Source organism: Anopheles aquasalis, chromosome 3 (genome assembly GCF_943734665.1).
Source record: "Anopheles aquasalis chromosome 3, idAnoAquaMG_Q_19, whole genome shotgun sequence".
Lineage (NCBI taxonomy): Eukaryota > Metazoa > Arthropoda > Insecta > Diptera > Culicidae > Anopheles > Anopheles aquasalis.
In genome coordinates, this window is record NC_064878.1 from 28331596 (window position 1) to 28356595 (window position 25000).

Sequence of the window (25000 nt, forward strand, 5' to 3'; positions counted from 1 at the left end):
GCCAGTGGCAGTCTGTCGTCCGTCAATCTGTCTCTCGCTCGCAGTAGTCGACGAATTGCAACGCAGTACGCCGCGGCGTAGAAATTGAAACCAACCCGCTAAAAATTTGGCGAAAGGGAAAAGAGAGTGAAGTTGAATTTCGTCAACAATGTGCGAGACCTACCGCTGCGCCAGAGTTCGGTTGCTTCGAGATAAGACGGCAATGATTCCGATAAATCACGCCAATCAAGACGGTAATTGCTCTCTTTTTTCGTTGCGCTTTTCTCGGCGGGACACTCTCGAGCTACAGTTGCTCAAAATTTGCGAAAATCGCAGCTTACTATGTCATAGTCAGCCGTGCGTGTGCGACTTTCTGTTGCGGTAGCCTGCCGGTAGACGACCGAACGAGTGTAGTGTCCGTTGACCTGCCTCCTAAGATTATGGCAAAACATCTGGGAAGCAACTTGAAAATCAAACATCTGGCATCGATGGAACCAATAACTTATCACTTCATACCCATTATATCGCAACCTTTCGTACGTCCGAATCATGCTCATGGGAAATAAATTGTGCCCAGTGCCGACGATGGCGATCGGGCACAGCTTCTTCAGCTCACCATAGATTTATGGCTGTCAGCGAAAATATTGCGATAAAAGAGGTAAATGACGAATAAAAGACTGTTGCCCCATTTCGGCAGACGCCATAACCCAGGCCACACGTTCCCGTGAAGGTGGGTGGTGGTGGTTGCTTGTAACAAAACAGCGGTTTTATATGAACCGATGTCAGTCGTAAATAAGAACATTTTAATTGTTCTTTTGAACAGTGACACCTCCAACGTGTCGGTCGCCAGTACTTGAAAAGAAGAGCATTCTACAGGGCGGCGCGGTGAGTAGCATTTCGCGAAGTTCATTGACGACGATAGCGAGTGTGATTGCAACCCTTGGCGACTGGCCATTGGGCTATTGAATGCGCTCTCATCAATGATGTGCTGGGAACTATTCTCGATAACGAGTGGCTTCAAGAACGCGGCTCTTCAACCGGTCCATCGGCCGATAATTCCTTCCGCAAAAAAGATAAGGTGAAATCATCGACCGGTAATCTGTTAGTGCGAAACGGAGGAATTCACTTCCAAGCGCGCCCGTTGTTACGCGTCCGGATTTGCCTTACCTTGATCGTATCAGCGAGTGATAGAAAAAGTGTTTTGTTTTTTTGTTGGTGCCGCGAAAGGAAAGGCAGAGAAATCTGTGGGCCAATGTGTAGGCCTTTACCGGCACTACCGCTGCGCTGCACTTTTCTCTGTTTTGCCCAAATTTAGGTTTATTTACACTACACTAGACTGTGTGCCACTAGAAACTCACTAGCCGTGGGTTTTTTACACAATCGATTTCACTTTCCCAGCAGCATCCACTGACGTGGTCGATATGCTTCACACTCTTTTATCGATATATGCATAACTACGATCGAATGGCACAGTTTTCCGCTTTTCCCCTAATTTAAATCCATTTCATTGCGATTCATACACCTTCGGCCGCCCAATTCGCAGCAGGCTTTTCTCTAATTAGTGCCAAAATTGCACTGCGGTTTGTTTGAATTTCTCCTGCCCGAGTTGGGGCGCGTAGTAAACTAGTTAGATAGTGGATTTGTGGAACAGTTTGAAAATAATGACTGACACCGGCGACCGGTACGGACGCTGGCAACCTCGAACCCGCACACGTTTCTGGGTGGATATTTTCAAACACTCCCGATTAAAGTACACACTCTGATTATCACTGGCTGACTAGTGGCCGAAACGCACTGCCTACTATATGCTTGCACGCGTTGATTGTGCTTTCCGGAAACTGCGAACACTACACTCGGAAAGCGTGGTCTCGGACTTCGCGAAACGCCGGTCCTATTGCTGTGTGTTTCCGTTGGGGAAGGTTTTCTCTCGCAAGGTACGACCGTTCGCGTCGAACTCTCATGATTTTCTGTGAAAAAAACCGGCGTGCATCGCGCGAACACAACGGTGCTACAATGACTGACACAAAAAAGGACATGCTATGATCATTAAATTATGAAACTTGCAAATTTACTTAATTCGTGATATACAAGAAGTAATTTTGCAATGATATCGTTTTAGTTTTCTTTACAAAATAGTTACTTCAATAAATCAGACTAACTCATATTTTCAACTATTGTTTGTGAATTTAGTGAAAACTCTTTTCTGCGACCGGGTACGGCCGAAAGGTACCATCCATTTACTCGTTCTAAGGCTTGAGTATAGTAATTTAATTTATTTTAGTTAACTAATTTTAAATGTTCCCAATCTTTTACCACGCACTGTGTTGTCGAATAAATCGAGCTCCCAAGTCGAATGCTCTTTTGACGCTCAATCGATAAATCCTTCGATAGATAAGTCGTTAACTCGTCCAGCATCCACACATCTTCGCGGCTCCGGAAAATAGAGAATCCTTGGAGCGGAGTTTCCCACGGTGGCCACGTCCGGAGTTTTTTGAAAACAAGCCAAAATGACGAAATCCAAGAAAGCGGAAGGTGATGCGGCACCAGCCAAGGACGAAGAGGTGAGTGTTTGGGGGCCCGGCTCCAGAACCGCAGCCGCAACGACACGTCACAAGTTTTTCTTAATGACCGGTTTGTTCGGAAAAACAGGTGGTGCAGATTAACAAATGGGACGGAACCGCCGTGAAGCATGCCCTGGACGATTCGGTGAAGAGTGCGCTGATGAACCATAGCAACATGAAGGAGCACTTTTCCATCATCGACGGGCGGCTGTTTATCTGTGCGCTAGCGGTCATAATCGCGCTCGTTGCCCTCGGTTACGATTATCAGTATTCCTTCCCGACCTCCAAGCCCATCCTGATCGTGTGCGTTTGCTGCTACTTCCTGCTGATGGGTGTGCTGACCGTGTACACCACGTACGTCGAGAAGGGCATCTTTGTCGTGAGCAACCAGAAGGACTCCAGTGGCAACGTGAAGCGATGGCAAGCCAGCTCGGATATGAAGAAGTACGACGACAAGTACGAGCTGACCGTGCAGCTGAAGGATACGCGCGGTATCCGGGAGGCAACGGTCATCAAATCGGTCGCCAATTTCATCGACGTCAACGGGGTCGTGCTGGACGATCTGGTGGCCAACGAAGTGAACCGCATCGTCAACTCGTTGAATGCCGACCGTAAGGACAAATAGAGTTAAACGGAGCGAACACAACGTCCTTCTCCTCCTCCCTTGCGTTCTCACAAATAAAGGTAATTTAATTAATCTTTTCGATCTTATGGCAGCAAGTGTTCTCGTTAGCACGTTACAAATCATCCGTAACAAATGGTCGATACAGTGTCCACGCTTCGTATAGCTCTCGCTTCGGGAAGACCCCATCGTGCCGTTGCAGGAAATCAGCCAAACCGGCCTTTGTTTGCTCGTCAGATGTGAAATCACGTATCGTTTGCAGTTCGGCCTCGAGCGTTTCATCCTTCTCGATCTTCTCCAGCACGGGATAGTCCCCCTGGCAACCTTCGCAGGCGCACTCTTTGATGCGGTGGTCCTTCCTGCACGTTTCCTGGCGTTTCGATTTGATCATACGCTCAGTCGTTAGCTGGTCGCTGTAAGCAGAGAAAGGAATCATGTGAATGTTCCTTACTCCCCAGCAAGGACAGGATCGACGTACCTGTAAGCTATGGTTATTGGTTGGTGTTTTGCGATCGGGCGTTTCACCACGACGATGGTTTGTAGATCGTGCTTGATGCGTTCGCTATTCGGTGCACACGAATGGCTAAGCAGATGCGTAAACGGATAGTAACCCGTCGCATCCGGTAGGTTGTGGTCAGCCAGCATGCACGAATGATAGATCAGTTGATAGAGCAATTGATGGAGCTTTTCCGTTCCCGGCAACCCCTCCAACCGTTGCGACAAGGATTCATTTTCCTCAACAGCCACCACGTACGTTAGGATAGTGAGGAACTGGGTTACACACTCGTCCGTCATTGCTTCACCGTGCTCCTCCTCGGAAAAGCTGACCAAAAGATGCAGCAAATAGTCCGATGGTTCCAGTGCGAAAGGATCCCGAAACTTGGCGAGTTCCTCCGGAGTTTCGAGCCGCTCCACGAACTGTTCCGGTGCTTCTAGGTACAGCAAAATACCGAGCCAAAACAGTCGAAGTGCCACCTGGAATACACGCGTTACCTTTGGTCCGCGGTACAGCAGCTGTAAATCATCGATAATTTCGCATTCGAACTGATGGTACCGTTGCAGGGCCTGCTCTTGGCATTCCTCCGAGCAGTACATGACGGCGGTACAGTGTTTGCAGGGGCGTAGGTTGTGCTCGTTGCATGCGCCACAGTAATCGCATCGGGCGTAAGCCACTTCCGCTTCCAGCACCAGCACGAATGGCCGTTCGAGAAGCACCTTCTCTCCGACGCTTAAATCGCGACTCGTGCGAATGCTGCACCTGTCCGCGCTCATCTCAAGGCACGGTTTCAGCGAACAGTGGCTAGCGCGCATTCCTGGGGCAACTTCCGGCGACTCTTTCTCACCAGCCTTTTGTAAAGCCTTCCGACAGCGTTCCTCTCGCTCGGTTAGCTTGTGGCGCAGATGCTCAGGGTAGTGGTACCGTCGTGCCAGTTCGATGTTTTGCAAAGACTCGCGGTAGAGTTTCTGATTAAAGTAGACGGCGGATCGGTTAGCGTAGCAAAGTCCCAGTTCCTCCGAATCATCTTCCGCCATACAGATGGCCTGATTGTACAACTGCAGAGCGTTGGCCGGATCGTTGGGGGCATTTTTGTACGCCGTGTTACCCTGCTCCCGGAGGATTTTCGCTTTGGTGTCGCTCTTGACAATCTTACCCTTTGCAAATGGCCACAGCTCCCGCCGGAAGCTCGCTCTAACCTCTTGCAAACTCCCACAAGGCACGCTCTTGCGCATAATGGTCCACGATGTGGCCAGGCCCATCGAGGGGCAGACCAGTTGCTTTACGACCTCCGGTCGGATCATTTTCAAGGCAGGATCTTTCCAGCTTCGCAACGGTGTACTTGGATCGAAAACGGTTTTGCCGGTGCGCACAAACAAACACAGATACGCCTATGACAGCTGGGTTCAATAACCCTTGACGCACCACCGCCAGAAAGTAAAGAGAAAATTATTTCGTACAAAAAGACTGCAATAATACTTTATTAAAAGCCGATTTTACAAAACTCGATGGCACGATACAAACTACTGTTTTGATTGGGAATGTCCACCTCCACAACCACCGATTCGGCTGCTTTCGCTCACAAGATAACAATGATAAAAAAATATTCTTCAGATCTTACACACCGGGCGTTCTCTAGATGCTTAAGCCGTCGCCACCACCTCAACAGTTCGGGCCAAATTAGATCCGGCCGCGTACGTTACTCTAGATTAAAAAAGAACGGAGAACTGCGTCCGCCACTTTCTTCTAATATTCCTGACTCTGAGCATTGGCAGATGCCGCGGATTTCGAGGCTGCACCCGTTTTACGCGGCAACAGCATCGCGTTTATGTTGGGTAACACACCGCCTTCCGCAAACGTGATGTCCTTCATCAACGAGCTCAACTCCTCGTCGTTGCGCACGGCTAGCAGAAGATGCCGCGGGGTGATGCGCGTCTTGCGATTATCGCGGGCAGCATTTCCCGCCAGTTCTACTACTTCGGCCACCAGATACTCTAGGACCGCGGTCATGTAAACGGATGATCCGGCGCCTATACGCTCGGCGTAGTTTCCTCGGCGCATGTAGGAATGCGTCCGACCGACGCTAAACGTTAGTCCGGCACGAGACGATTTCGTTTCTAGCGAAAGATTAGGGATGATAAAGTATGGAAGCAATTTAAAACACATTAGTCAAAGATACTTACTATTTCCAGTCATTTTCAGATCACGGTTAAAGTTTGAGGAGAAATCAAGGCAAAGCTAACCCTTTTCGCGGAAAACCAATTCTGCTCGGCGTTCTTATCTCTCGATGATGGCTGGCTTCGGCGGTACGCGCGCCTTTTGCAGCAGGGTTGTAGTCGAACTTTCGCTTGAAACGGGGAACCGCATAGTCGCTATGCCAACCGTTGCACCACCATGGCGGGTGGTAAAATTCAAATAAAAATTAAAGAAACCTGAAATCCTTTTACCGGCAATCCTGTGGCTGTTTTGCGGATTTCGTGGGTAGACCAATTTATTGCGCGATTGCTGATTAATGCGCCAAACTGTGCGGGATGTTTTGTTAAGAGCAAAAAGTTTTCCTCTTCAACCCGCATTTCCGCGCCGTTGCAAGAGGAATAGGCACGCGATCCGATGATCCGCGCTCTTTTTAATCACGCCCTATCGTAGAATTGATAATCTAAACTACAATTTGTGATTTTTTTACTCCACTTAAAAGCAATGATAGACACTTAATTAGAAATTAAGGAATTGAGAGGGTTTCTGCGGGCGGTGCGATGATTGGCAACCAACCGTTCGCGCAGTAACCGCGTACTTGCCGGCTCACAGGAGATAAGCATGGTGTGGGGGGAGGCAATCGTGTGTTACGACACTTTTTCCTTGATCCCGCATTCCCAGCAAAAACGTCGGTGGCGCACTTCAGGGCTGGCGTGATAATTGTCGAGTGAGATGATTGTGCGAATTGTTCCGTTGACCACCGTTCCGATCGGTCAGAATTCGGTAGCGAAGAGCTCCAGCGTTGCGTAGAATGGGAAAAGAAGGTGGGAAAGAAGGTGAAACTTCCTCATCCGTTCCTTACGATCGCCTGATCGCCGTTGCAGGATCATCTGGTAAGCAGCATTTTCCGCCGTTCGTCCTAGAAATGAACCGAGTTGTGTAAACCATTTTTTGTGCTTTGTTTTGCTTTCTATTGTTTTGCATTTTGTGATTTTGCAATTTTGCCAGCTGATGATCGAGAACGGGGCGTTGTGGATCGGGAGGAGGAGGCCAAATCCATCGCGCAAGGTACGGCAGGTGAGATAAGGGCTGTTGGAAACGGCGGTTATCAGAACGGCAAAACCGCTGCTGGAATGGGGGCCGGTGAAAGGAGGGTAAGCAGCGCGGAGCAGGAAGAACTGTTCGCAGAGTACCGTGACGAACAGGGCGCGGGATCAGAGGCGGACGACCCCGAAATGGATCGTAACAAACGAAATGGTGCGAGCGATCGAGCGGCAGGATCACCTCGGTTTAGCAGGAAGCTGGCCCTGCTGAACGTGTTGGCGAATGGGTTAATGTTTGCCGTGGCCGGTTTTATCACGTATCACTGTTTCAACAAAGCGATGGTCCTGTTTTCCTGGCATCCCTCCTTCATGGTGATTGCGGTAAGACAGAAGTCTGCAACGTATGGTGCTTCGGTTCGAGTTCTCACGGTGAACGGTCACGTTCTCACGGTCTTCCCTCTCCACAGTACCTGATTCTGATGTCCCAAGCGGTGCTAACGATGTCAGGAACAAACTACTTCACCCATCGATGCACCCACCGGACGAGAGTATACATCCATTGGGTGCTACAGGCGGTGGCAGGCATTCTGATTAGCATCGCATCCGTATGCATCTTCCTGAACAAGATACGGCTCGGAAAGGCCCACTTCCAGACACTGCACGGCATTTTCGGACTGGTGACTGTTTGTGCCACGTTGGCATCGATTGCCGGCGGTGTGACGACCAAGTACGCCTTTCAGCTCCGGACGTACGTGAGGCCACTGTACAGCAAACTGGGACACGGTATTGCCGGTACCGTGACGTACCTGCTCGGTATTACCACCATCGGTTTGGGCGTGTACGGTCGCTGGTTCCAGGAGGACAACGATGCAACCGTTCGTCTGATGTTGGTCCTCGCGATCGCCCTCATCGCTCTATATGTGATCGCCACACCGATCGTGAACACGGTGCAGCGAATTAAGACGGCCGCTCGGACAACGCTTTAGGACTCGCGATTCGATTTGCGTAATAAATCCAAAAAAGATCTATTTCATTCCATACTCGATCATTCGTCCTTATGCAGTGGCCGCTGCTGCTGCTCGTGTTCTTCGTTATCCGTTCCGCTTAAGATGAGAAGCAAACCGGCAAGGACCAACGATGTACCGAACCACCAGACGATCGTGCTTTGTTCATCAAAAATTAACCAACCAAGCAGTGCCTGTGAAATGGGAGCATAGAACAAGGTGTTTAGGATATTATTCTGATGCTCTCTGCGATACGGATGTTCCCTACCGAGGCGACGTAATTCGTTGCTGCACTAACCAACGACGCGACCAGCGACGATCCGGTTCCGGTGTGGAGAGCTTTAACAAAAAACCGCCATACGCCGCCGTTCAGCAGGATCATGGTTGCTATGCAGAGCACTTGGGCCAGCAAGTGCCACTAGATGGAGAGAAGAGTTTTAAGTTTTACTGAAACTGACTTTATTTAATTTATTTCAACGCATTAAAAAACACAGTAAACATTTGGAAAACTGATCTACATTAGAAATGACTGTACAGCTAAATAAACAGCTTTACGAGTTTTTCGATTGATTAAAACAAAAGTTGATGTGCAATTTGGCTTTTAAACAATCGGTCAAGATATGAGACGGACAAACAGGTAGAAAATTGCACGGATTCTGCAGTATCTTAACGCCTAAATGGTACATTACGTTGATTTTTCAGAAAAAATACGTTAAATCTTAATCGCTATAGTACACGTTATCAATCGTGTATGGGGAGGTGGGGGAGTGGGAAAGCTGGGACTGCCCTCTATACATTGAGAATTTTATCGATGAGCTGAAGAATGCCTATCTTCAGCTTGCGCTTTTGCTCCATCGTCATCGATTGAATGTCCGGGACGAGACTCTGGAAGAAGTTGTGATCAGCATCGCATGGCATCTGGGACGGTGCCGCACTCGGTATGAGGGTAAACTGTTGTGCTGTCGACTGCTGCTGATGTTGCTGCTGTTGATGGTGGTGCTGCTGCTGCTGCTGCAGCTGTGCATCAGATGCCTGTTGCGCAAAGTTGGCGGGAACGGCGTTCAACTGATGCTGCGCCGTGATCGTGGGGCTGTGGAACAGGGGCACCGCCGTCGTGTTGGGCGTGGAGGAGGCGGCCGTAAGGGTGATGAACTGGCGTGCATTTAACAGTTCCTTCTTTATCGTCGCGGTATGCGAACTGCTGGAGCTGATAGGATCGCAATTGGAAGACGAACTCGACAGACGAGCCTGTTTCGCGGGAGGGCCGGTAAAGATCTCGTACGTAGTCGTGGCCGGGTTGGCCGATGCCGTCGCCGATGTGTCGCTTATGGTAATCTGCTGCGGTTGCTGTTCGCTGGATGTCTGTGGCTGCTGGCCAAGGATCTTGATCGACTGGATGATGCTTTGCTTGAGCTCCTGCTGGTTAGGATCCTCTTCCTCGTGCACGTCGATCGTTTCGATGTCGTGTATGGGCCCTTCTTCTACCGCATCATCGTCATCGTCCTCCTCGCCCTGAGTCGAAGCGTCCTTGCTACCGCCGACCGACGAGTTCGGCTTCGCCCAGGCCGTATCGTCGAACGACGACGACTCATACGAGGACACGTTCTCATCCTTCATCTTCAGGTACGGGATCACGAACTTCATGTAGCTGTACAGATAGTACGGCTTGCGACGCCCGTTAGCCGCCAAATCTGTGTTGTCACGTACGGACTTCAGGTAGCGTGTCATGCAACAGCGTAAGTTGCGCCAGCGCTTCTTGCAGGTGTCGACCGATTCGCCCACCTCCTGCGAAACGGCTTGCCATGCTTTGTCCTGCATCACCGCCTGCTTGTATTCCGGGCTGCTGCTGTCGAAGAGGCAAAAATGCTTCTTCACCTCAAACACAAAGTCGATATTAAACTGCTGATCATCTTGGGTCACTTTCGTGGGCCCCATCCTCTCCTTCGTGGCTCGGAGCGGCTCAACGTAAAAATCCTCCTTCTCCTCAACAACGACAACGAAAACAACTCCGCGGAATGCGCAAGATAACAAAACACACTTTACGACACGACACAAAATCCCGTAATTTTGTCGCTTCGCCTTTTAGCTGCAACAAATCCGCGACCCAAGCGCAACTTATTTTTATTATTTACGCTCTTCTTTTTGCCTTCTTCTTCCGTTCTTCGCTGTCACCTGTCAACCGAAGTGTCACACGGCCGGGTAACAAAACAGAACTTGCGAGCCAAAAAACGGCCCCATTTCACCGTTCACTTTCTTAATTACTAAAATAAATGCTCTAGTCACTAACTAGTCACTTTTGGGGTGCTTTCAGCCTCAGCGAAACCATGGAACGCACTTAAATCAATCGAAAACACCGACATCCGTCGTTCGTCGCTTTGGGGTACTTACGCCTGGGATTCCGATGTTTTCCGCCACCCGCTCGCTGTTGGACGTTAATTTCCCGAACAAGCTGGCCGACGATGCACACAGGCCAGCAATAACCGCATACTGTGGCCGGTGGTTTTCCATCTTGCGGTGCGAAAAAACTGTCGCTGAAAACTGGCCACTCGAGGCCATAAACACACGAAGGATCGAATCGGATTTTGACGGATGACGTATACGGCCGTTGGCGTTTGAAACTTCTAGAAGAGTTTCGCTAGACTTTGCAAATAAATGGCCACTGTTTGCGGACATCTTATCGATAAGAATGCGGAGATAAAGCGGTGAATTCCAAGAGCAGTTCTTAATTTTCTGCAGCTGTGGAAAATAGCACGTTGCGTTGCAAAAAAATCGTTCGCAAGGGTGTGTGCGTGTGGCGGGGACCGTGTTTCCTACACGCGTCGCGACGGTGTGCGTGAACGCGAAAAAAGAAACGTACGTACGCAGCGCGAGCAAGAAGCGAGCGAGCGAGGAAAAAGAGGAAGAGAGAAGTTCAAGCAAGAATCGCGAAAAGACGTCGTCGTCGTCTCCGTCGCCAGAAATTTTTGAAATTTTCTTCCCGGATCCGGTGCGTGACGCGTAACAGCCCCGACCCCGATCGATCGATTGATTAACCGACCGACCGACCGACCGCCCGCGGAACGTGTCCACCACCGCCCCTGTGAAAGTGCTCTTGTGCTCGTAAGGAAGTGGTGGAAGAGGAAAAAGTTTCGCTTCGAGCGCCTCCTCGCCTCACTTTGCTGGCCTCGGTCGCAGCGCAGCAGCAGCAGCCTCTTCCTCTTGGCAGAGGTTCGAATCCTTTTCGAAAACGGGACAAGGTGGCCGATATTCCTCCGCGTCCTTCAGCACCTCCCATCATCACATCGATCCCCGTAGGTTTTGTTGCGTGGTAGTGGCGTCGCACTGTTGGTGAGTCAAGTGGCTGGTGGCGAAATTGCGAAAAAAAGGGGCCGCTACACGTCCGCCTCTCGGTGTAGTGCGTCCGGGCTTGGGCTTTGTGGCCAGCGCGTGAAAAGTGTTGAAAAATCGGGTCGCATCATCACGGTGCGAGGTGTACCTTGACCCCGTCATCCTTGCAGCACCATTCAGGAGCACATCCGGCCTAACACACACACACACACGGGCGCATTCGCTGTGTGCAGGACGACCTGTTCGGGAGGAAAACCACCCTTTTCTTCACCGGGACGACGAGACGGAATACCATTCCAATCTGCAATATCCAACGAAATAGCGTAAGTTCCGTAGATACGTTTTATGAGATTTTACACATTTAACTGACTGACATACTTGGACCCCGTCGCATAAGGTCAACCAAACCACCAACAAAGATGGCAGGGAGAGAAACCTCAGTGCCCTCCAACCGCTCCTCCCTTTTGGGCTGATTAGAAGCCAGCCAGCCAGCCAGCTTAGAGCCAGAGATGATCCAATAATCTTGTCACAGCGATTCGTTTGCTTTGTTGTTATCATCGTGCGAAAACGCCATCGTGTTGTGTGCGCGCGTGTATGTTTATGTGCTGACGTAGTGCCCACCGCGACTACCTTGTGGCCTTTTTTCTCTTATTGTTTAGTGTAAACGTCGGCGGCAGCGACGTCGAACGCGGCCTGCTCTGTTCTTTGCCAACAATGGGTGCGCGATGATAGCAGCAGCTTGCGTGCGTCGTGTGAGTTTGCTGCTGTGTGTTTGTAGGGGCGCCCTGCTGCTAGTGTTTTCTTTCGTGTGACAGGCGAACACACTTGGACGTCTTCTATTGACTTCATTGTGCTACGCAACGCCCACACTACGATGACGGCTCCCCCGACGAGTGTGTGTAGTTGAGCGAGAAGTAAATGATAGTGCGATAGTGTGCCGTGCGTGCGCTGGTTTGGAGTGTGGTCGCCCCGTCGCCGCCACCGCGTAGGTTGGCTAATCGATTTTTCTCGATCGAAAAGTGCGACCAAAAATTCGTCGTCCAGTCCCGGTCCCCCGTTGTGTTCGAACATGTCGCTGGTCCTTTTGCACGGACGGTCGTTTGCGGGGTGATCTAATAATATATCCAGCTACCGTGCATATCTCCGTGGATTGCATAAGTATGGCTCGATTTGGAGGACCCGTCCCGTCGAGCCTGTACTATTAACAACAGCTGGTTTGAGGGTCGTCCTCCTCCTCGGTATGTAGCAGAAGCAGAGCATCGAAGTCACCATATCGGTTCAGGAGACACCCCGCGTGTGTGCTTGTACGCGTTCGTTTGTTGTGTGTCCCCCCCACATGGAAGCCCCACGATCGATGACACATCGTCGTATGAGCACAGCAAGAAACACCTGGGTGAGAGGTGTAACCTTCTGTGTGTTTTGTTCAAGCAAAGTACACGAGAGAAGCCGCGGATGGAATTTCTATTGTGTACGCGCGGGGTGGGAAACGGGTCATGAAGGTGATACGTTTCGGACACATTTACGGCCACATTCTCTATCTCAGCAATGCGTTTTCACTAATTAATAATGCTCTTGGGTACTTGTAGCAACACCAGTAGGGCCTACTATACATCGGAATAATCGGAGAGCATGCGTGCTACTAAGCAACGCGCGGCATACTCGGCGCTGGCAAATGACGTAACTCGAGAGATGATGCCGCAGAACGAATGATTCCACTCGCGCCCTCCCGAGAACTGATTATGCGTTCTTCTGGAGTGCGGAATTCCTACGGCGACGGCATCGCGGCACGTTTGACCTTGTCGCACGCTCTCACCCATGGATTGACATCATCTAGCAATCGAAATGACCGCCGCGTCCCACGCACCCCACACTCTGACGTTGCCATTTGGTGGTCACCTGTATCGGTGTGTTTGCGTGTGCGAATGAGGCCGGATGTAAGTGACCACCGATCGAGACGATGCGGTGGCGACGAGATGATGGTGTCGCGGTCGCGATACGCCACGGTGTAGGTGTCCTTCGACACTGGCAGGTGTTTTATGCTCGCAATAGACCGTAAAACAAACACCGATTACAGAGCCATTGCACTAAACAAAAAGAGTACTTGCCAGTTAATATTTTTTGCATTTTTAGAAAACTCGAAAAACTTGAAATTTTCGAACCGGGGGTCCTTTAACTTTTATCCGGGATCAAGCAGCTGTTTCCCGGTGGTGAATGGCCGGCTAGTTGATCTCTTGCAACAACCTCTTGCCACAAGACGGCAAAGAGAGCGAATCCGTAGTTGGTGAGAAAGGTTCACACCACCATCCCACCACCACGGTTGCGGAGAAAACGCAAGGAGAAACGGGTGGTGGGGGAGTGAAGGAATTGTTGTAGTACTGCTGCTGCTGCTGCTGCTGCTGCTGTTGGGTGGTGGTAGTGGGGCCACCGTTCGTTCGTGTTAGGAAAGAGAGCTTTCTTTCCCTAGTGTTTCTCATTACATCCTCACGCGTGGTTGGGTGCAGAACGAATTTACGACGTCGTGTGACGACGACGACGACAACGCCGTAAACGACGACGACCAAAACGACGAAACAAACCTTCGCGGGGGCCTTCTGGAATTGGCCACATTGTGATTGCAGTGTTCAAATGATTTTGTACACTTTTCTTACGGTGAATTTTCTACGCGCTGTCCCCAGAGTGCTTCCCAAACGCGCCCCGGCCAATTAGAAAGGCTGAAGTTTACCTAAAGTTTTGTGACGAAAAGCAGAGCCGCCTGTACGCGGTGCGGTGCGCGCTGTGTGCAAAAAGGTGCATCAGCGTCATCGTCGGACGTAGCAGATCGATTCTCGGTCCCATATACCTGCCGAGTGACGTGAATCATCCGCGGCGAGCTTGATTAGAAGCGCCAGCGAGTGAACGTGTATGATCAAAGTTTGCTGTGAACATTTTCCTTTAGTTTTCGAAAGGGTAAGAAAAGGAAAGGCACAGAAAAGGAGCCACAGCCCCAGCTGTGTGCAAATCAATCAAAGCCACCCAACGAATCCTGCAGTCTCCCTGGGCAACACCTGGGACGGTAGTAACCCCTTCACAGGACATATTCCAGTCGGGTGTAGCAGCAAAATCGACTGTGAAAAGTCGCAAATCATTGATTTTTTGCGCGTTTCGCTGGCACGCTGTGGCCACGCTGGAGTTGCGGTGAACAAACCAAGTGTGTGGTGCGCATGTGTGGTAGTTTGGTGAATCCTTGACAGCAGCAGCAGCAGCAGCAGCAGTGTGGCTGGCTGGTCCGCGTTTGGATGAGTCATTGGGTGCTTTTCGAAATGCACGCGAGAAGTGACCGAGAGTGTACCGCGTGTTTTTCTTTTGGGCGAGTGTCACAGATGTTAGCTTTTTTCTTCGTTCGTTCGTTTGAAGTTGAGCAAATGAACTAAGATTTTTCCAATTTTCGGCCACTGCTGGAGAATTTCCCCACTAATAGTCAGTTTCGGATGGATTGGCACAGTAACCAGACGCGCTGGGCTGCTTTGTTTCGAGGATTAATTTAAGCGTTACGCAATTGTTTGATTTGTACGTTAACATTGCTTAATTGGAACAAAACGGCCTGCGTACGGCACGAAATACCGTATCCGAGGTGGCCACCAGCCACATCAATAAATGACTGCTTTTCTAGGTCACACAAAGCTGCTGGTGCTGCTGCTGCTGCGCCGAAACCATCTGGGAGCGATAATGATGGAAACGTTAATATGCTGCTTCAGATCACACGGCAGGCGTACCGTGATAAGCCCAGCCGGCCGGCCAGCCGGTATTTGCAATCCGCTTTGCGAGCTGCACTGTCTGTCGTCCGCTTTGCGTGGCAACATGACAAAAATATGATGAACGGCATTCGGCGCTCAGTGTGGGCTTGAGCGGAGCGGACTAACGGAATTCGATTCAAATCGTACAAACATAATTGAAACGCGAAGAAAATTGTTCCCATTTGACGTTGATGCTAGAAACGGTGGTAAGAATAAGGCAGGCGGCAGAGCGAAAGCATTCCAGCCAAACGAATTTCGCGCTTTCCGTTCTACTGCTTTCCGGTTGTGCCGGTGCGTTGTACGGTTTTTTCTTTTCATGAAACCACCTGCGGTTACTGTGCCTGTTATGTTCATTTGTGCCCCCGCGACGACATAGACCATTTGCGTAGGTTAATGACCCGTCTTCTTGAGGGACGGAACAAAGCAGGCAGTCGCTAGCATCGAAGCTGCGCGTGGGTACGGCGATGGGAGCGAAGCAAGTTTGTTTGCTAATAGTGGCCACATTAGAGATGCATCTGCCAGTGTCACTGATTTGTGTCTCTGTTGGTCTAATTACGCGCAACGATTTGGAACTTTCGCCCAAAGAAATGGAATGGAGCAGCACAACAGCCAAAATCAAGCCTTTTCCCGTTCGGGGATTTCGGCTCCATCCATCACTGGCCGAGTGACGCCAAAAACAGCGCACAACTTAACCTAATAACCTTTTGGGAAAGTTCGGAGCGGCTCTGGACACCGGGGGAAGGTGATTTTTGTGGCCCAGTTCGGTTCGGGGGCATTGTCTCAACAAACACACAGACAGACACCGTCCGGTTCCATCTTTCGCTAGAATCCGGAATAATTGGAATCGTGATCAGGGCGGTTGTGACCAGCGCGCGTCAGCGGTAGGCCAAACTGCTGACCTTCAATTTGGGTCGCACCTCAACCCCTTAGTCCATTGGGCACAACAGACACACAGACACACACACTTATTTTTCTACATATTCATCAACAGCAGCAGCAGCGAAATCACAATAATCTCGTCTGAAGAGCGTTTCACTGAAGCCGTCTGAAGCCTACTATGCGACGATGACTGGGATTTTTGTTGTTCTTTGAATCGCTATCCCAACAAAGAAACACGAAGAAGCACACGGAGAGGAGTTGGCTTTTATTTTAACTTTCTTTCGCGGTTTTGACCCCTCATGCAAGAGCGGGCCGACTATCTCAGGGCGCCACCCCCGGGTTGTTTATCACCAATATTTGCACTAACGCGAAATGAGATTGTTGTTGCGGGGGTAGGCAGCAGCAGCAGCATCATCTCTCGCGAAAATTAACTGCAGTGCCAAGACACTCGCGGCGACGACGATGGCGACCTTTGAAGAAGTTCACCATGGCTTCGTCAAATGAGTCGTATATTTTTAGAGTTCAATCTCGCACATTCAATCGCCGTACGCGCCGCGCCTGCTTAGATTGCGCCTGCGATCCGCGAGAGCGTCTTCGCTGGCAGCGAAGAGAGCGGCAACTAGATAGCGCCAGCCAGATTTGCAAGATAGATGCACGAGGGCACCGCCTTGTTCCCCTTCTTCGTTCGATCTCAGTAACGCGGGAACAACCCAACTAGTCAGTAAGACAGTCGCAGTGGAATTCCACGCATCGGATTGTGGATTGTTGGAGTCAAAGAGGCAAAGACGAAGGCTCTCGCGCGCGCGGTACGATTGTTTCCGTGCTCGATGTGACGTGCGTGTCTGTTTTGTTGAGGTTTACCTTGAGATTTTTTTGTTGTTGTTTAGCTCGAAATGGAAGGAATCCAACCGATTGCCCTGTTGGTTCATGCTTTCGCCGGATGATTGCACTTTGCTCGCCCGCCCGCCCGCCCGCCCCCCGGGGATACGGCCCTGCTGAACTTGAACCGACGAATGCCTCCCGGGAACTTAGTGCGCACCGAGCACGTGGAACAGGCGAGAGTGCTGATAAGAGCACGAGCAGTGTCAGTGGCGCCCGAGTTCGTAGACTCGCTGTAATCGTCGCGGGATTTAAATGCGCCCACCGCGCCCTCCCCGTGCTCATCTGCCACGTCGCTAGCGAATGATGTGGATTCCCGTTTTGTGCGGGATTGGAGCATGAAGCGCAAACCCTGTAATGTTGCTGCTGCTGAAGAGCAAACGGTCGATTCGAAGGAGGCGAACACAGGCAGAAGGAATGTGGCGCCCATTCAGAGATCATTGTGTGATGTTTACCAGCAGCGTGGCGTAAAGTCGCGTGCGCCACGAGAGCCCCAGCACGCACGGATCCCCACGAGAATGCTTTCTGCTCTCGTCGTCCTCGTCGTCGTGGTTGTCGCTGTTGTGTCTGGGCAACGTCGTGAGATATTAATCTCTGGAAAGGTAACAGCATCGTGGAATGTTTCTCGCCTCTCCTTCTCTTCCCCATTCCCCTATCTCTTTCTCTCTCTCCTGAGCTTACGTTCTTCACTGAACGCTGGAATGTGAATATAATGGTGGGGCTCAAGCATTAACCTGGCATGGGAGGACAGGAAAGGGAATAGAGAGGTGAACCTTAATCGTCGCCCGCTGATCGTCGTCGATCCGTCGTGGTGTGTTACTCACCAGCCTCTCGCTTGGTGAGCTTCTTTGTGCCCGGCGAAAGCTGGAATTTATTTCGAGAGAGATTGTTTTTTTACCAATCATCTACAAGCACAATAATCTCCCGGTGATTCCCTTTAAGTTTATGAAACATTGCCATTGATTTAGCTGACGCTGGTGGTGTTGCTGCCTACTATGTTGCACTCTGTTTACAAACGCAACCGTGGCGACACGAGGAGAAGAAGGAAGCATGTCCCCCTCAGGGGAATTTATTGTACCTTGTCACAGGCGTGTTATGATTGCAAACTTGAACTTACTCCACTAGTTGATGTTTACCGTGATGGTGGGTGGGTGGGTGGGTGAGTGCGGTAGGACCCGGAGGGTTGGCATAAAATATGTGGACAACCCACCACCTTCGGGTAGGCACTAGCCCAGCTTGCCACTCAGTTTACTGCGATTGCGCACGACATTGCGCCTCGGATATGGTGTGCTCCCCCGTATGTGGTGGTGGTGGTGGCCTCCGGGAACGCAAGACGACCGTCCTGATTATGAAATGCGGTATCACTGCGCAGCGCGCGGCCAACACACTCTCGTATGAACCTGAACTGCTGATGGTGGTGCACGCAGGGGGGGACCACCGAGTGCACAAGTTCGCATCGACAGGCCAGCCTAAAGACACGGGTACCATCGGAGTCGACAGTGTCAGTGCCCATGGTGATATGGATGGTGTGGTTTTACGAATGCCTAGCGGCTGGCTGGGCACAGTAGGCTGGCTCCATGAAGCTCGCAAACCTCGATCGCATGAGTGCATCACGCCGGGAGACACACACTCGAAGCAGTAATCGTATTAAAGAGGAGCCAGGTTCCAGGTTTCACGGCAAATGTAAAAACCCGCCTTACGCAGTGAGCCACAGAGAGTGGTGGTCTGTGTTTAATGGGCAAAGAAGTCTCTCGGTACATTGTGGAGTGGCACTCTCGCATAAACGTATGTCATCCCCAGCCAGGATTGGAGGCTCTTCTTGGAAGATTGTCGCTTGAAAATGGCTACTAGCGTCGTCGTCGTCGTCGTCGCTTTAGCTGAAACGAGATGTACCTGAAGGTAAAACATGGTCTCGTTTTGCTCTGCGTTTCGTTAATCACGCAGAAACCCTTGGGAACCGACACCGACGATGGGGCACGATGACGAAAGTGACATTTGTGTGAAGCAATTAGTCGGAACGACGGTAGACGGTAGAGGCGCGTTTCCCACGTTTTCCCCCTTCTGGGGCGCATTCCCGGAATTCGCGATGTGTCAGGTTGACAAACAGGGGGAGATCCAGAAAAATGTTTACCCCCCCCCCCCCTCCTCCCCCAAAAAAAAGGGGGTCCATCTGAACACTGTTTGCTTCATTCCAGAGATTCTCATTTTCCTTGGTGTAAACATTTGGCTTGAATATAGAAATTTACCATCGGAAGCACTGCTGTTGGTGCTGGAGGAAGGCACCAGTTGCAACAGGAGAGGCACAGTGACTGAACTGATTCGAATACCAACCCCTTTGCTCTGGGAAAGCCAATTATATCCATCCTCCGCTACTTTCATATTATGTTAGCAATGGTGTAATGACGCGGCGCTGCCTGGAAGGATCGAAACATGGAAGAAAGGACCGGAAAGGAGGTTGCTCGGTGGGGGACGGGTATGGTAGTGATGCTTGAAATCTCCCGGTGTTCGCCGGATCGTTAATCGTGGCGCGAAATTGACGACTTGATCTTCATTAGCCATCATCATCACCATCATCATCATAATCCTCTTCATCCATCCCCGTCGACTGCCAGTCGCCAATCAATCCCCAACACATCATTCATTTTTCGCATCCCTTCGAATGGTGCCATCATGTGATGCAATGTTATGTGTCTGGCTGTGAGCCGTATTTGGGTTTTGCGCAACCTGTGCTGTGGCTATCTTCCTTCCCGGGGAACAACAATCAGCCTTTTACATGTGTGCAAACTCGGTGAAGAATCAATAGAGCATCCTAGTACACGGTGCATATGTTTTGTTCGATCAATATTGAAGTCTCCAAGGTAGCACAGTACGATGAAGTTAGCTGGATTAATTTTACTTTTCTGTTGCCGCCGGTGACCATAATTTGTGACGTGTGAACAGCATAAGACAATGGAGGCTGATACAGTTAGTGGACGTAAGTGTAATTATGATTAACCACCACACAAATCCGAGTACATTATTGCACACATCTACCGCCAGCCCCTGGGAGGCTGTTTTGCTCCCGTTTCATCTCTCTCGTAGATGAGATGCAATTGCAGCATGGTCTGAACCATTGCTAGCCGGGGTTTAATAGCCCAGCGCTGTCTCCACACCGGTGCCACCGGCAATCGACTGTAATGCAGTCGTTGTGTATGCAATGTTGAAATTAATTATGCTGTATGACCAATTGCATGATACGATGAGATGCTGCCGGTGGTGGTGGTGGTAGTGTGTGAGCCCTAGGTTAGGTGGCTCTTGTTTTCAGATTCGTGGCAAGCATTCATTCACATTTGAATCTCCTCGCTGGTGCTCTCTAGTGGTTGTGGCACTCAATCATGAAACTGCAATCTAGTATCCGCAGGATGTTGTTGCAGATTTTATGCAAATAGTACACAGCGCTTCTCTTCCGGCCGATGGATACCTTTTTGAAGTGTCTTTTTGTGCCTCCCCGGGCGGGTGGGTATTGCGCAGAGTACGATTACTTAGCCTGCTGTTGCTGCTGCTGCTGCACTACTCTCCGGTTGTACGTCGGTTCGTTGCCAGGGCCACAGATTGTTGATTAATGATCCCTAATTGGGCCTGGATGTAGACAGAAGAGAGTATTGCGACGTGAATGTCGGCAAGGTTCAGGTTGTGCCAGGTAACTCGACGGTAGCTTGGATGCAGATAATTTCAGTTGCATTTCTTTTATTCTTTCTGCAGATGCAGGCAGTGCTCTGGGCAGGCCAATTTAACAGTCAAGTGATGCCGACTGCGCGGGTTTTGGTGCAGTTGAATGGCACTAGGAGTGGAAAAGTTGTGGCTGGGCTCTGCTTTAGTTCGTTTAAAAAATGCAGTTTATGATACCTTGAAGTAATTTGGCGTTGGTCAAATTTGGAAAGTAGGAAGTGCGATACTTTCCCTTCTTTTCATCAGTTTTTACCCCAAACATTTGATGTTAATTGGAGCAAATTATTTTACCCGTTTATTTTTTGTGCGAAAACCAGCTTCCTACTCAACTAATACTTGTTATTTACTGGCCGTAGGTTGGAAAGGTACACATCAACAACGTTAATCAAATGGCAGAAATGACCCAAATGTATATTACATTGTGTTGTACCCAGTTGGAGATGCAAACAGTTAAACGGTTTTGGTGGTGGTGTTGCTGCCTAACCACCGGCAGTGCGGTGAATCATTTGTTTGATACATTAGCATCGTTATTATGAGCATTATGAGGAGGAAATGAAACTTTATCTCCATCTGTCGCTCACTGCGGCAATCCGTGGCCGCGAACGCGACCATGGTCTCTCAGCTCACCTCAGCTGCTCATTGTCAATCGTCGCGAAGAAAGTAGCGAAGCGAAGTCTCGAAGGAAGCAAGGGGCATTTCAATCGTTTGGTAATAGGCGATAGAAGAGAGAAGGTACAGAGCGTAAGCCCCCGTGGACAGACTGCGCGAGGGGAAACACATTTGTCTTGCGCTAATCGTGAAAATTTATCACAATATTTTCCAGCTCTACAACCACCACCCCGCTCCAATCCCCCCCCCCCCCCTCGCACGAGAGAGTGGTTGATCATGCGAGATCGAACGGGCCAATGTGGCGGACACATGACATTCTCCCGTTAAAAAACCGTTAAGGACTGCGAAATGGCGGACGCAGACAAAGCCCGACAAACCCACGGCTCACGATTGTCGTTTCACTTGTTGTCGTCGGTTACCTCACCACCACCATCACTATCGCCAGCCGGACACAGGATAGCAGACGCTTTTCTGATCTCGCTGTCTATTGGCTCACAAGGCTTACAACCAGTTGAGCAGAAAGTGCAAAAACGTGCAGGTCGTGGAGGAGAGAATAGATAACAGGAGGCACAAGAAGAAGAAGATAAATGATGTTTGATAGGCACACTAAGCGCAATACGAGAAAGAGCAGCATCACCAGAGTCTCTCTGACCACCATTGCGTGTTTGTTTGGGGGTGCAGCAGCATGCGCGTTCGTGCGGTCACTTTCAAACGATGCCATGATGGACACACTATCACGCAGCTCAGCAGCGTCTTCAGAGACAGAGAGAGGGAAGGTGAAGAGGGACGAGGTTCAATCACGGTCTGACAGTCACAATCGTCTTCCGATTTTTTTGTTGTTGTTCATAACGATGAAATGGGAAATCCTTTATCCGATCCAAGCGTGCGTCATATGCGTTCCAAGAGCTGGTGAATGGTGCTGGACGCTTGATGCTGTTTAGCGAAGAGTCGGCGGTGGTTGTTGATCTAGTTTGCAAAGATCTAGTTAGCCAAAAAGGTTGACCGAGTGTGCTTACTGCTATATGGGGATTACGCGCGACAGCGAGATAAGATCAAGCGTCCTAACGTACCGGATCGCCAACAATTCAAATGCAAAAGTGAAGCGAAACGTCTAAAAAACCTTTACTTTCTTTCACCTGGAAAGTGGAGAAGAAAAACCTGTTCTGAAAATACCACCTTTACCTTTAATGGCGCGCTCGGTCGGAGTGATGTCGTGTACCGAGCTGCAAACGGGCTCCAAGGGAAACAATAGGAATAACACAACCGGCATCTTACGTCAAGACGTGCGCGCGAGCATACTTTCAGCTTCATTTCCAAAGCGATCTGCTGTCTGCCAAAAAGGCGCTTCAAGATTTCTATCGTCTTCGCGTCGTTAAATGGGAATCAGTTCGAGGGCTGCTTCCAATGGGAGGAAAGAGACACCAGACAGCCCACCGGTGCTGGTGCTGGTGCTTGGCCCTAGGCGGCGGCCCCCTGAGGGTGCGGAGTTCCAGATTAAGTTTTATTAGAGTCTGTAGCATTTCAGCCTACTTGGTTGTCCAGCCAGCCCCCAATCGAACCAGTTGCATGTCGAACGACGTAATTTTGAAAACCGGCCGGGTGTTATTCAACAAAGCTGCCGTTGGAGCAAGAGATGGAGGAACCCTTGGCCCGGAATGTGAAGCCAAACGTGGTGTTGAAGTGTGCTGTGCGACTCGAATGTGATCGACGGTACCACCAGACGTTGCGCTCGGGGTGGTAAATATTGATTTTGGCTCAGGCAAACGCGAGGGTGCGTGCCAATGAGTTGTGCTCATTTGCGTGAAGGAAGCCCCGCAAGGTGCCAGGGAGTACTGTTCTCTTAGGATGACCAATTGGATATGTCTGTGTGTGCAGGTATATGGTCTGTTGGCATAAAGCTGGCGTAATGGTTTCTAGCTCGCACAGAAAAGAGCGGTCTTGTGACAACACTCCAAATGATGGGTCCTAGAATTCTCGAAGAGTGCGAAACCAGGTTCGATGCATGAGGTCATTGTTGGATTTCCTTTTCTCATGCCTTCCCGGTGACGTAAGATATGATACCATAACCTATAGGGGAGAAGCTCCCCGGCACAAAAGGTCATAACCTCGCCCGTCAAATTTGCGAAGCGCTGCGCTATAAGGTGCAAAGCGATGTTGCGGGCCCTGCCGACAGCCCGCGCTAGCTGCATTCTCTGCACGTTAACATCCCTGACAGGCCGTTGTGAAACGGGACGTGGAATTGTAGATAATTTATGTAACCGCGAACAGTGTTGTAGAGTTTCACCGCTATTTTCACCCTGGCGCTCAATTTGATTGGGATTGGGATATGCTCATCGTGACATTGGGGTGTTTCGTGGGAACCTAAACCCTCGGTGAACCCGCAGGAATAGCTCCGTTGTTGAGGTAACGGCTTCATCACCACCTAAAATTGACACAAACAAGATAGAAACATTAAGTTCTGTGCCATTTTTTGGCGGGGCTACTGGGGCACCATACAATCTCGCAAAATTGTGTTACAAATATCCGTCATGTACCATACCTACAAAAGACCACAACCACCGTGTTTCAGTAGCCGGTAAGCATCTTGAATTTGCGGTTTTGTTTCCCCACTGGCGGTGCGCAGTTGCGTTGCTGCTGCTACTCTTACGTCTATGGCTTCTTGGTTGAGGGAGAAGAATGCCAACCATGATGAATTGTCAAAGCCACTGAACTGTCTCGCTAAAAGATCAACGTACGCTTTGCAGTACCGTGACAGTGGCAGGCAGCGCCCGTGATTACTTCGTCAAATTGCGTTTGTTTCGCCCGCGTATTACGCGCTAACGTTAGCGGGAACGTATGGAATTGAGACCGGATTCCGGGCGGCGGCACTCCTTGATGCGGTCGTTCCTATTAGCCATTTCCCGTTCCCGGGTTGTTTCGATTTTCTTCTCATCGCACATCACCGTTTATGCTGTCGATGCCCAGGCCAACTCCGATCCGGAAACACACAGTGCGATTGTCACAATGCGTAGCAAGATTCTCCGTTGTTTTTCGTCCGCCTTTTTACCTTCTCATCTGTGCCTAGTGGCTTACCGGTCTTGTTGTGGTAAGTAACGTAGCAATAAAACCGCGGAAAACCTAGATGAAAACCTTCTTTATGGTGGAGAAAGATTGAGGAACGCTGTTTCAAAGGGGGATCGTCGTGAAATGTGATCGAGAAAATGATCACTCGTTAGGTTTTCCCTTCCCGCGACCTTTGGCGTTTCCGGCCATCGCAACCATTACATTGGTGGCAGCGCTGTAATGGACGCTGGAGGATGCTGGACTGCGGACGCCCGGGTACCCGTGATGCTGTTGATGATGTGTGATAGGTAGTTCCGGAACCAATTTGCCAGCTGATTGCCAATTGTGGAAGCACAACCCGCTCCCTCTCCCGTGCGCCACACGTTCACCAAAACTTTAATCATAAATTCGGCACGCCTTGCCGCCACCAAACCACCAACCCCAAGGGGGTCATGTTGTGGGGACACCCGGCGAGGTCCATTAGAAAACGCTGTCCCAGCAGCAGCAGCAGGGCCAGTAGCCGTATAGGTTTGTGTGTGTTGAGGTGCCCTGTGGTATGTGAGTAATTATTTGCCCAGCTGCAGACGGTGCGGGGACACGAGAATGGGAAATGGATTTCATTGTTTGGTGGTGGGTGTGTGTTTCTGGGAGCCCTCAGATCCCATCTGGGGGTTGTTTGATCTGAAGAAAGTTTACTCGCAAGCAGTCGTCCGCAATACCAACATTTCCACTTCGTGTACCAGCCCACACTGAACGGAAAGGTAAATGACCAACGAAGAAAATTTGGTTTTCCCCAAAGAGGCCGCGTGATCAGAGTGTTCTTAATGTCCATCACCGCTACAATGCGATCGATGAGGGCGATAGGTTTATCTAAGGCTTTTAGTA

The 25000-nt window shown here is 50.2% G+C and overlaps 8 protein-coding genes across 11 annotated transcripts in view; 3 read left to right on the forward strand and 5 right to left on the reverse strand.

Moving 5' to 3' along the window:
* LOC126578021 (cAMP-dependent protein kinase catalytic subunit PRKX) overlaps positions 1-1932 on the reverse strand; it is a 28974-nt gene extending 27042 nt beyond the window's left edge. The window contains exon 1 of the mRNA XM_050240190.1: positions 1147-1932. The gene's annotated coding sequence lies outside the window, so the exon portion shown is untranslated. The remainder of the gene's footprint in view (positions 1-1146) is intronic.
* A 444-nt stretch (positions 1933-2376) lies between these two features.
* LOC126578025 (signal peptidase complex subunit 2) lies at positions 2377-3251 on the forward strand. Its single transcript, XM_050240195.1, has 2 exons — positions 2377-2540; positions 2629-3251. The coding sequence occupies exons 1-2, from the start codon at positions 2487-2489 to the stop codon at positions 3163-3165; spliced, it is 591 nt and encodes a 196-aa protein (XP_050096152.1). The 5' UTR covers positions 2377-2486; the 3' UTR covers positions 3166-3251.
* Positions 3240-5017, reverse strand: LOC126578022 (uncharacterized). The gene is made up of 2 exons (XM_050240191.1): positions 3641-5017; positions 3240-3575 (listed from the first exon to the last, which is right to left on the reverse strand). Exons 1-2 carry the CDS (start codon positions 4960-4962, stop codon positions 3278-3280), a joined length of 1620 nt encoding a protein of 539 aa, XP_050096148.1. The 5' UTR covers positions 4963-5017; the 3' UTR covers positions 3240-3277.
* Positions 5018-5132: 115 nt separating this feature from the next.
* On the reverse strand, positions 5133-6244 carry LOC126578027 (histone H2A, sperm-like). The gene is made up of 2 exons (XM_050240198.1): positions 5842-6244; positions 5133-5775 (listed from the first exon to the last, which is right to left on the reverse strand). The coding sequence occupies exons 1-2, from the start codon at positions 5852-5854 to the stop codon at positions 5405-5407; spliced, it is 384 nt and encodes a 127-aa protein (XP_050096155.1). The 5' UTR covers positions 5855-6244; the 3' UTR covers positions 5133-5404.
* A 324-nt stretch (positions 6245-6568) lies between these two features.
* Positions 6569-7934, forward strand: LOC126578024 (probable transmembrane reductase CYB561D1). 2 transcript variants are annotated; one of them, XM_050240193.1, is made up of 3 exons: positions 6569-6744; positions 6860-7275; positions 7362-7934. In XM_050240193.1, the coding sequence occupies exons 1-3, from the start codon at positions 6663-6665 to the stop codon at positions 7878-7880; spliced, it is 1017 nt and encodes a 338-aa protein (XP_050096150.1). In that variant the 5' UTR covers positions 6569-6662; the 3' UTR covers positions 7881-7934. The 2 variants fall into 2 exon arrangements, with proteins under 2 accessions (XP_050096150.1, XP_050096151.1); XM_050240194.1 differs by having other exon boundaries at positions 6571-6732; positions 6857-7275.
* On the reverse strand, positions 7901-10497 carry LOC126578026 (transmembrane protein 42). The gene is made up of 3 exons (XM_050240196.1): positions 10287-10497; positions 8167-8316; positions 7901-8092 (listed from the first exon to the last, which is right to left on the reverse strand). The coding sequence occupies exons 1-3, from the start codon at positions 10452-10454 to the stop codon at positions 7940-7942; spliced, it is 471 nt and encodes a 156-aa protein (XP_050096153.1). The 5' UTR covers positions 10455-10497; the 3' UTR covers positions 7901-7939.
* Positions 8349-10031, reverse strand: LOC126578023 (uncharacterized). Its single transcript, XM_050240192.1, has one exon. The coding sequence runs from the start codon at positions 9831-9833 to the stop codon at positions 8688-8690; it is 1146 nt and encodes a 381-aa protein (XP_050096149.1). The 5' UTR covers positions 9834-10031; the 3' UTR covers positions 8349-8687.
* A 276-nt stretch (positions 10498-10773) lies between the features above and the next one.
* The window catches only part of LOC126578498 (lissencephaly-1 homolog), a 38147-nt gene continuing 23920 nt past the window's right edge, over positions 10774-25000 (forward strand). The window contains exon 1 of one of the 3 annotated variants that reach the window (XM_050241118.1): positions 10774-11548. The gene's annotated coding sequence lies outside the window, so the exon portion shown is untranslated. Of the gene's footprint in view, positions 11549-12064; positions 12464-13856; positions 13875-25000 lie in introns of those variants that run through there. The other 2 variants (XM_050241119.1, XM_050241120.1) reach the window with 2 other exon arrangements.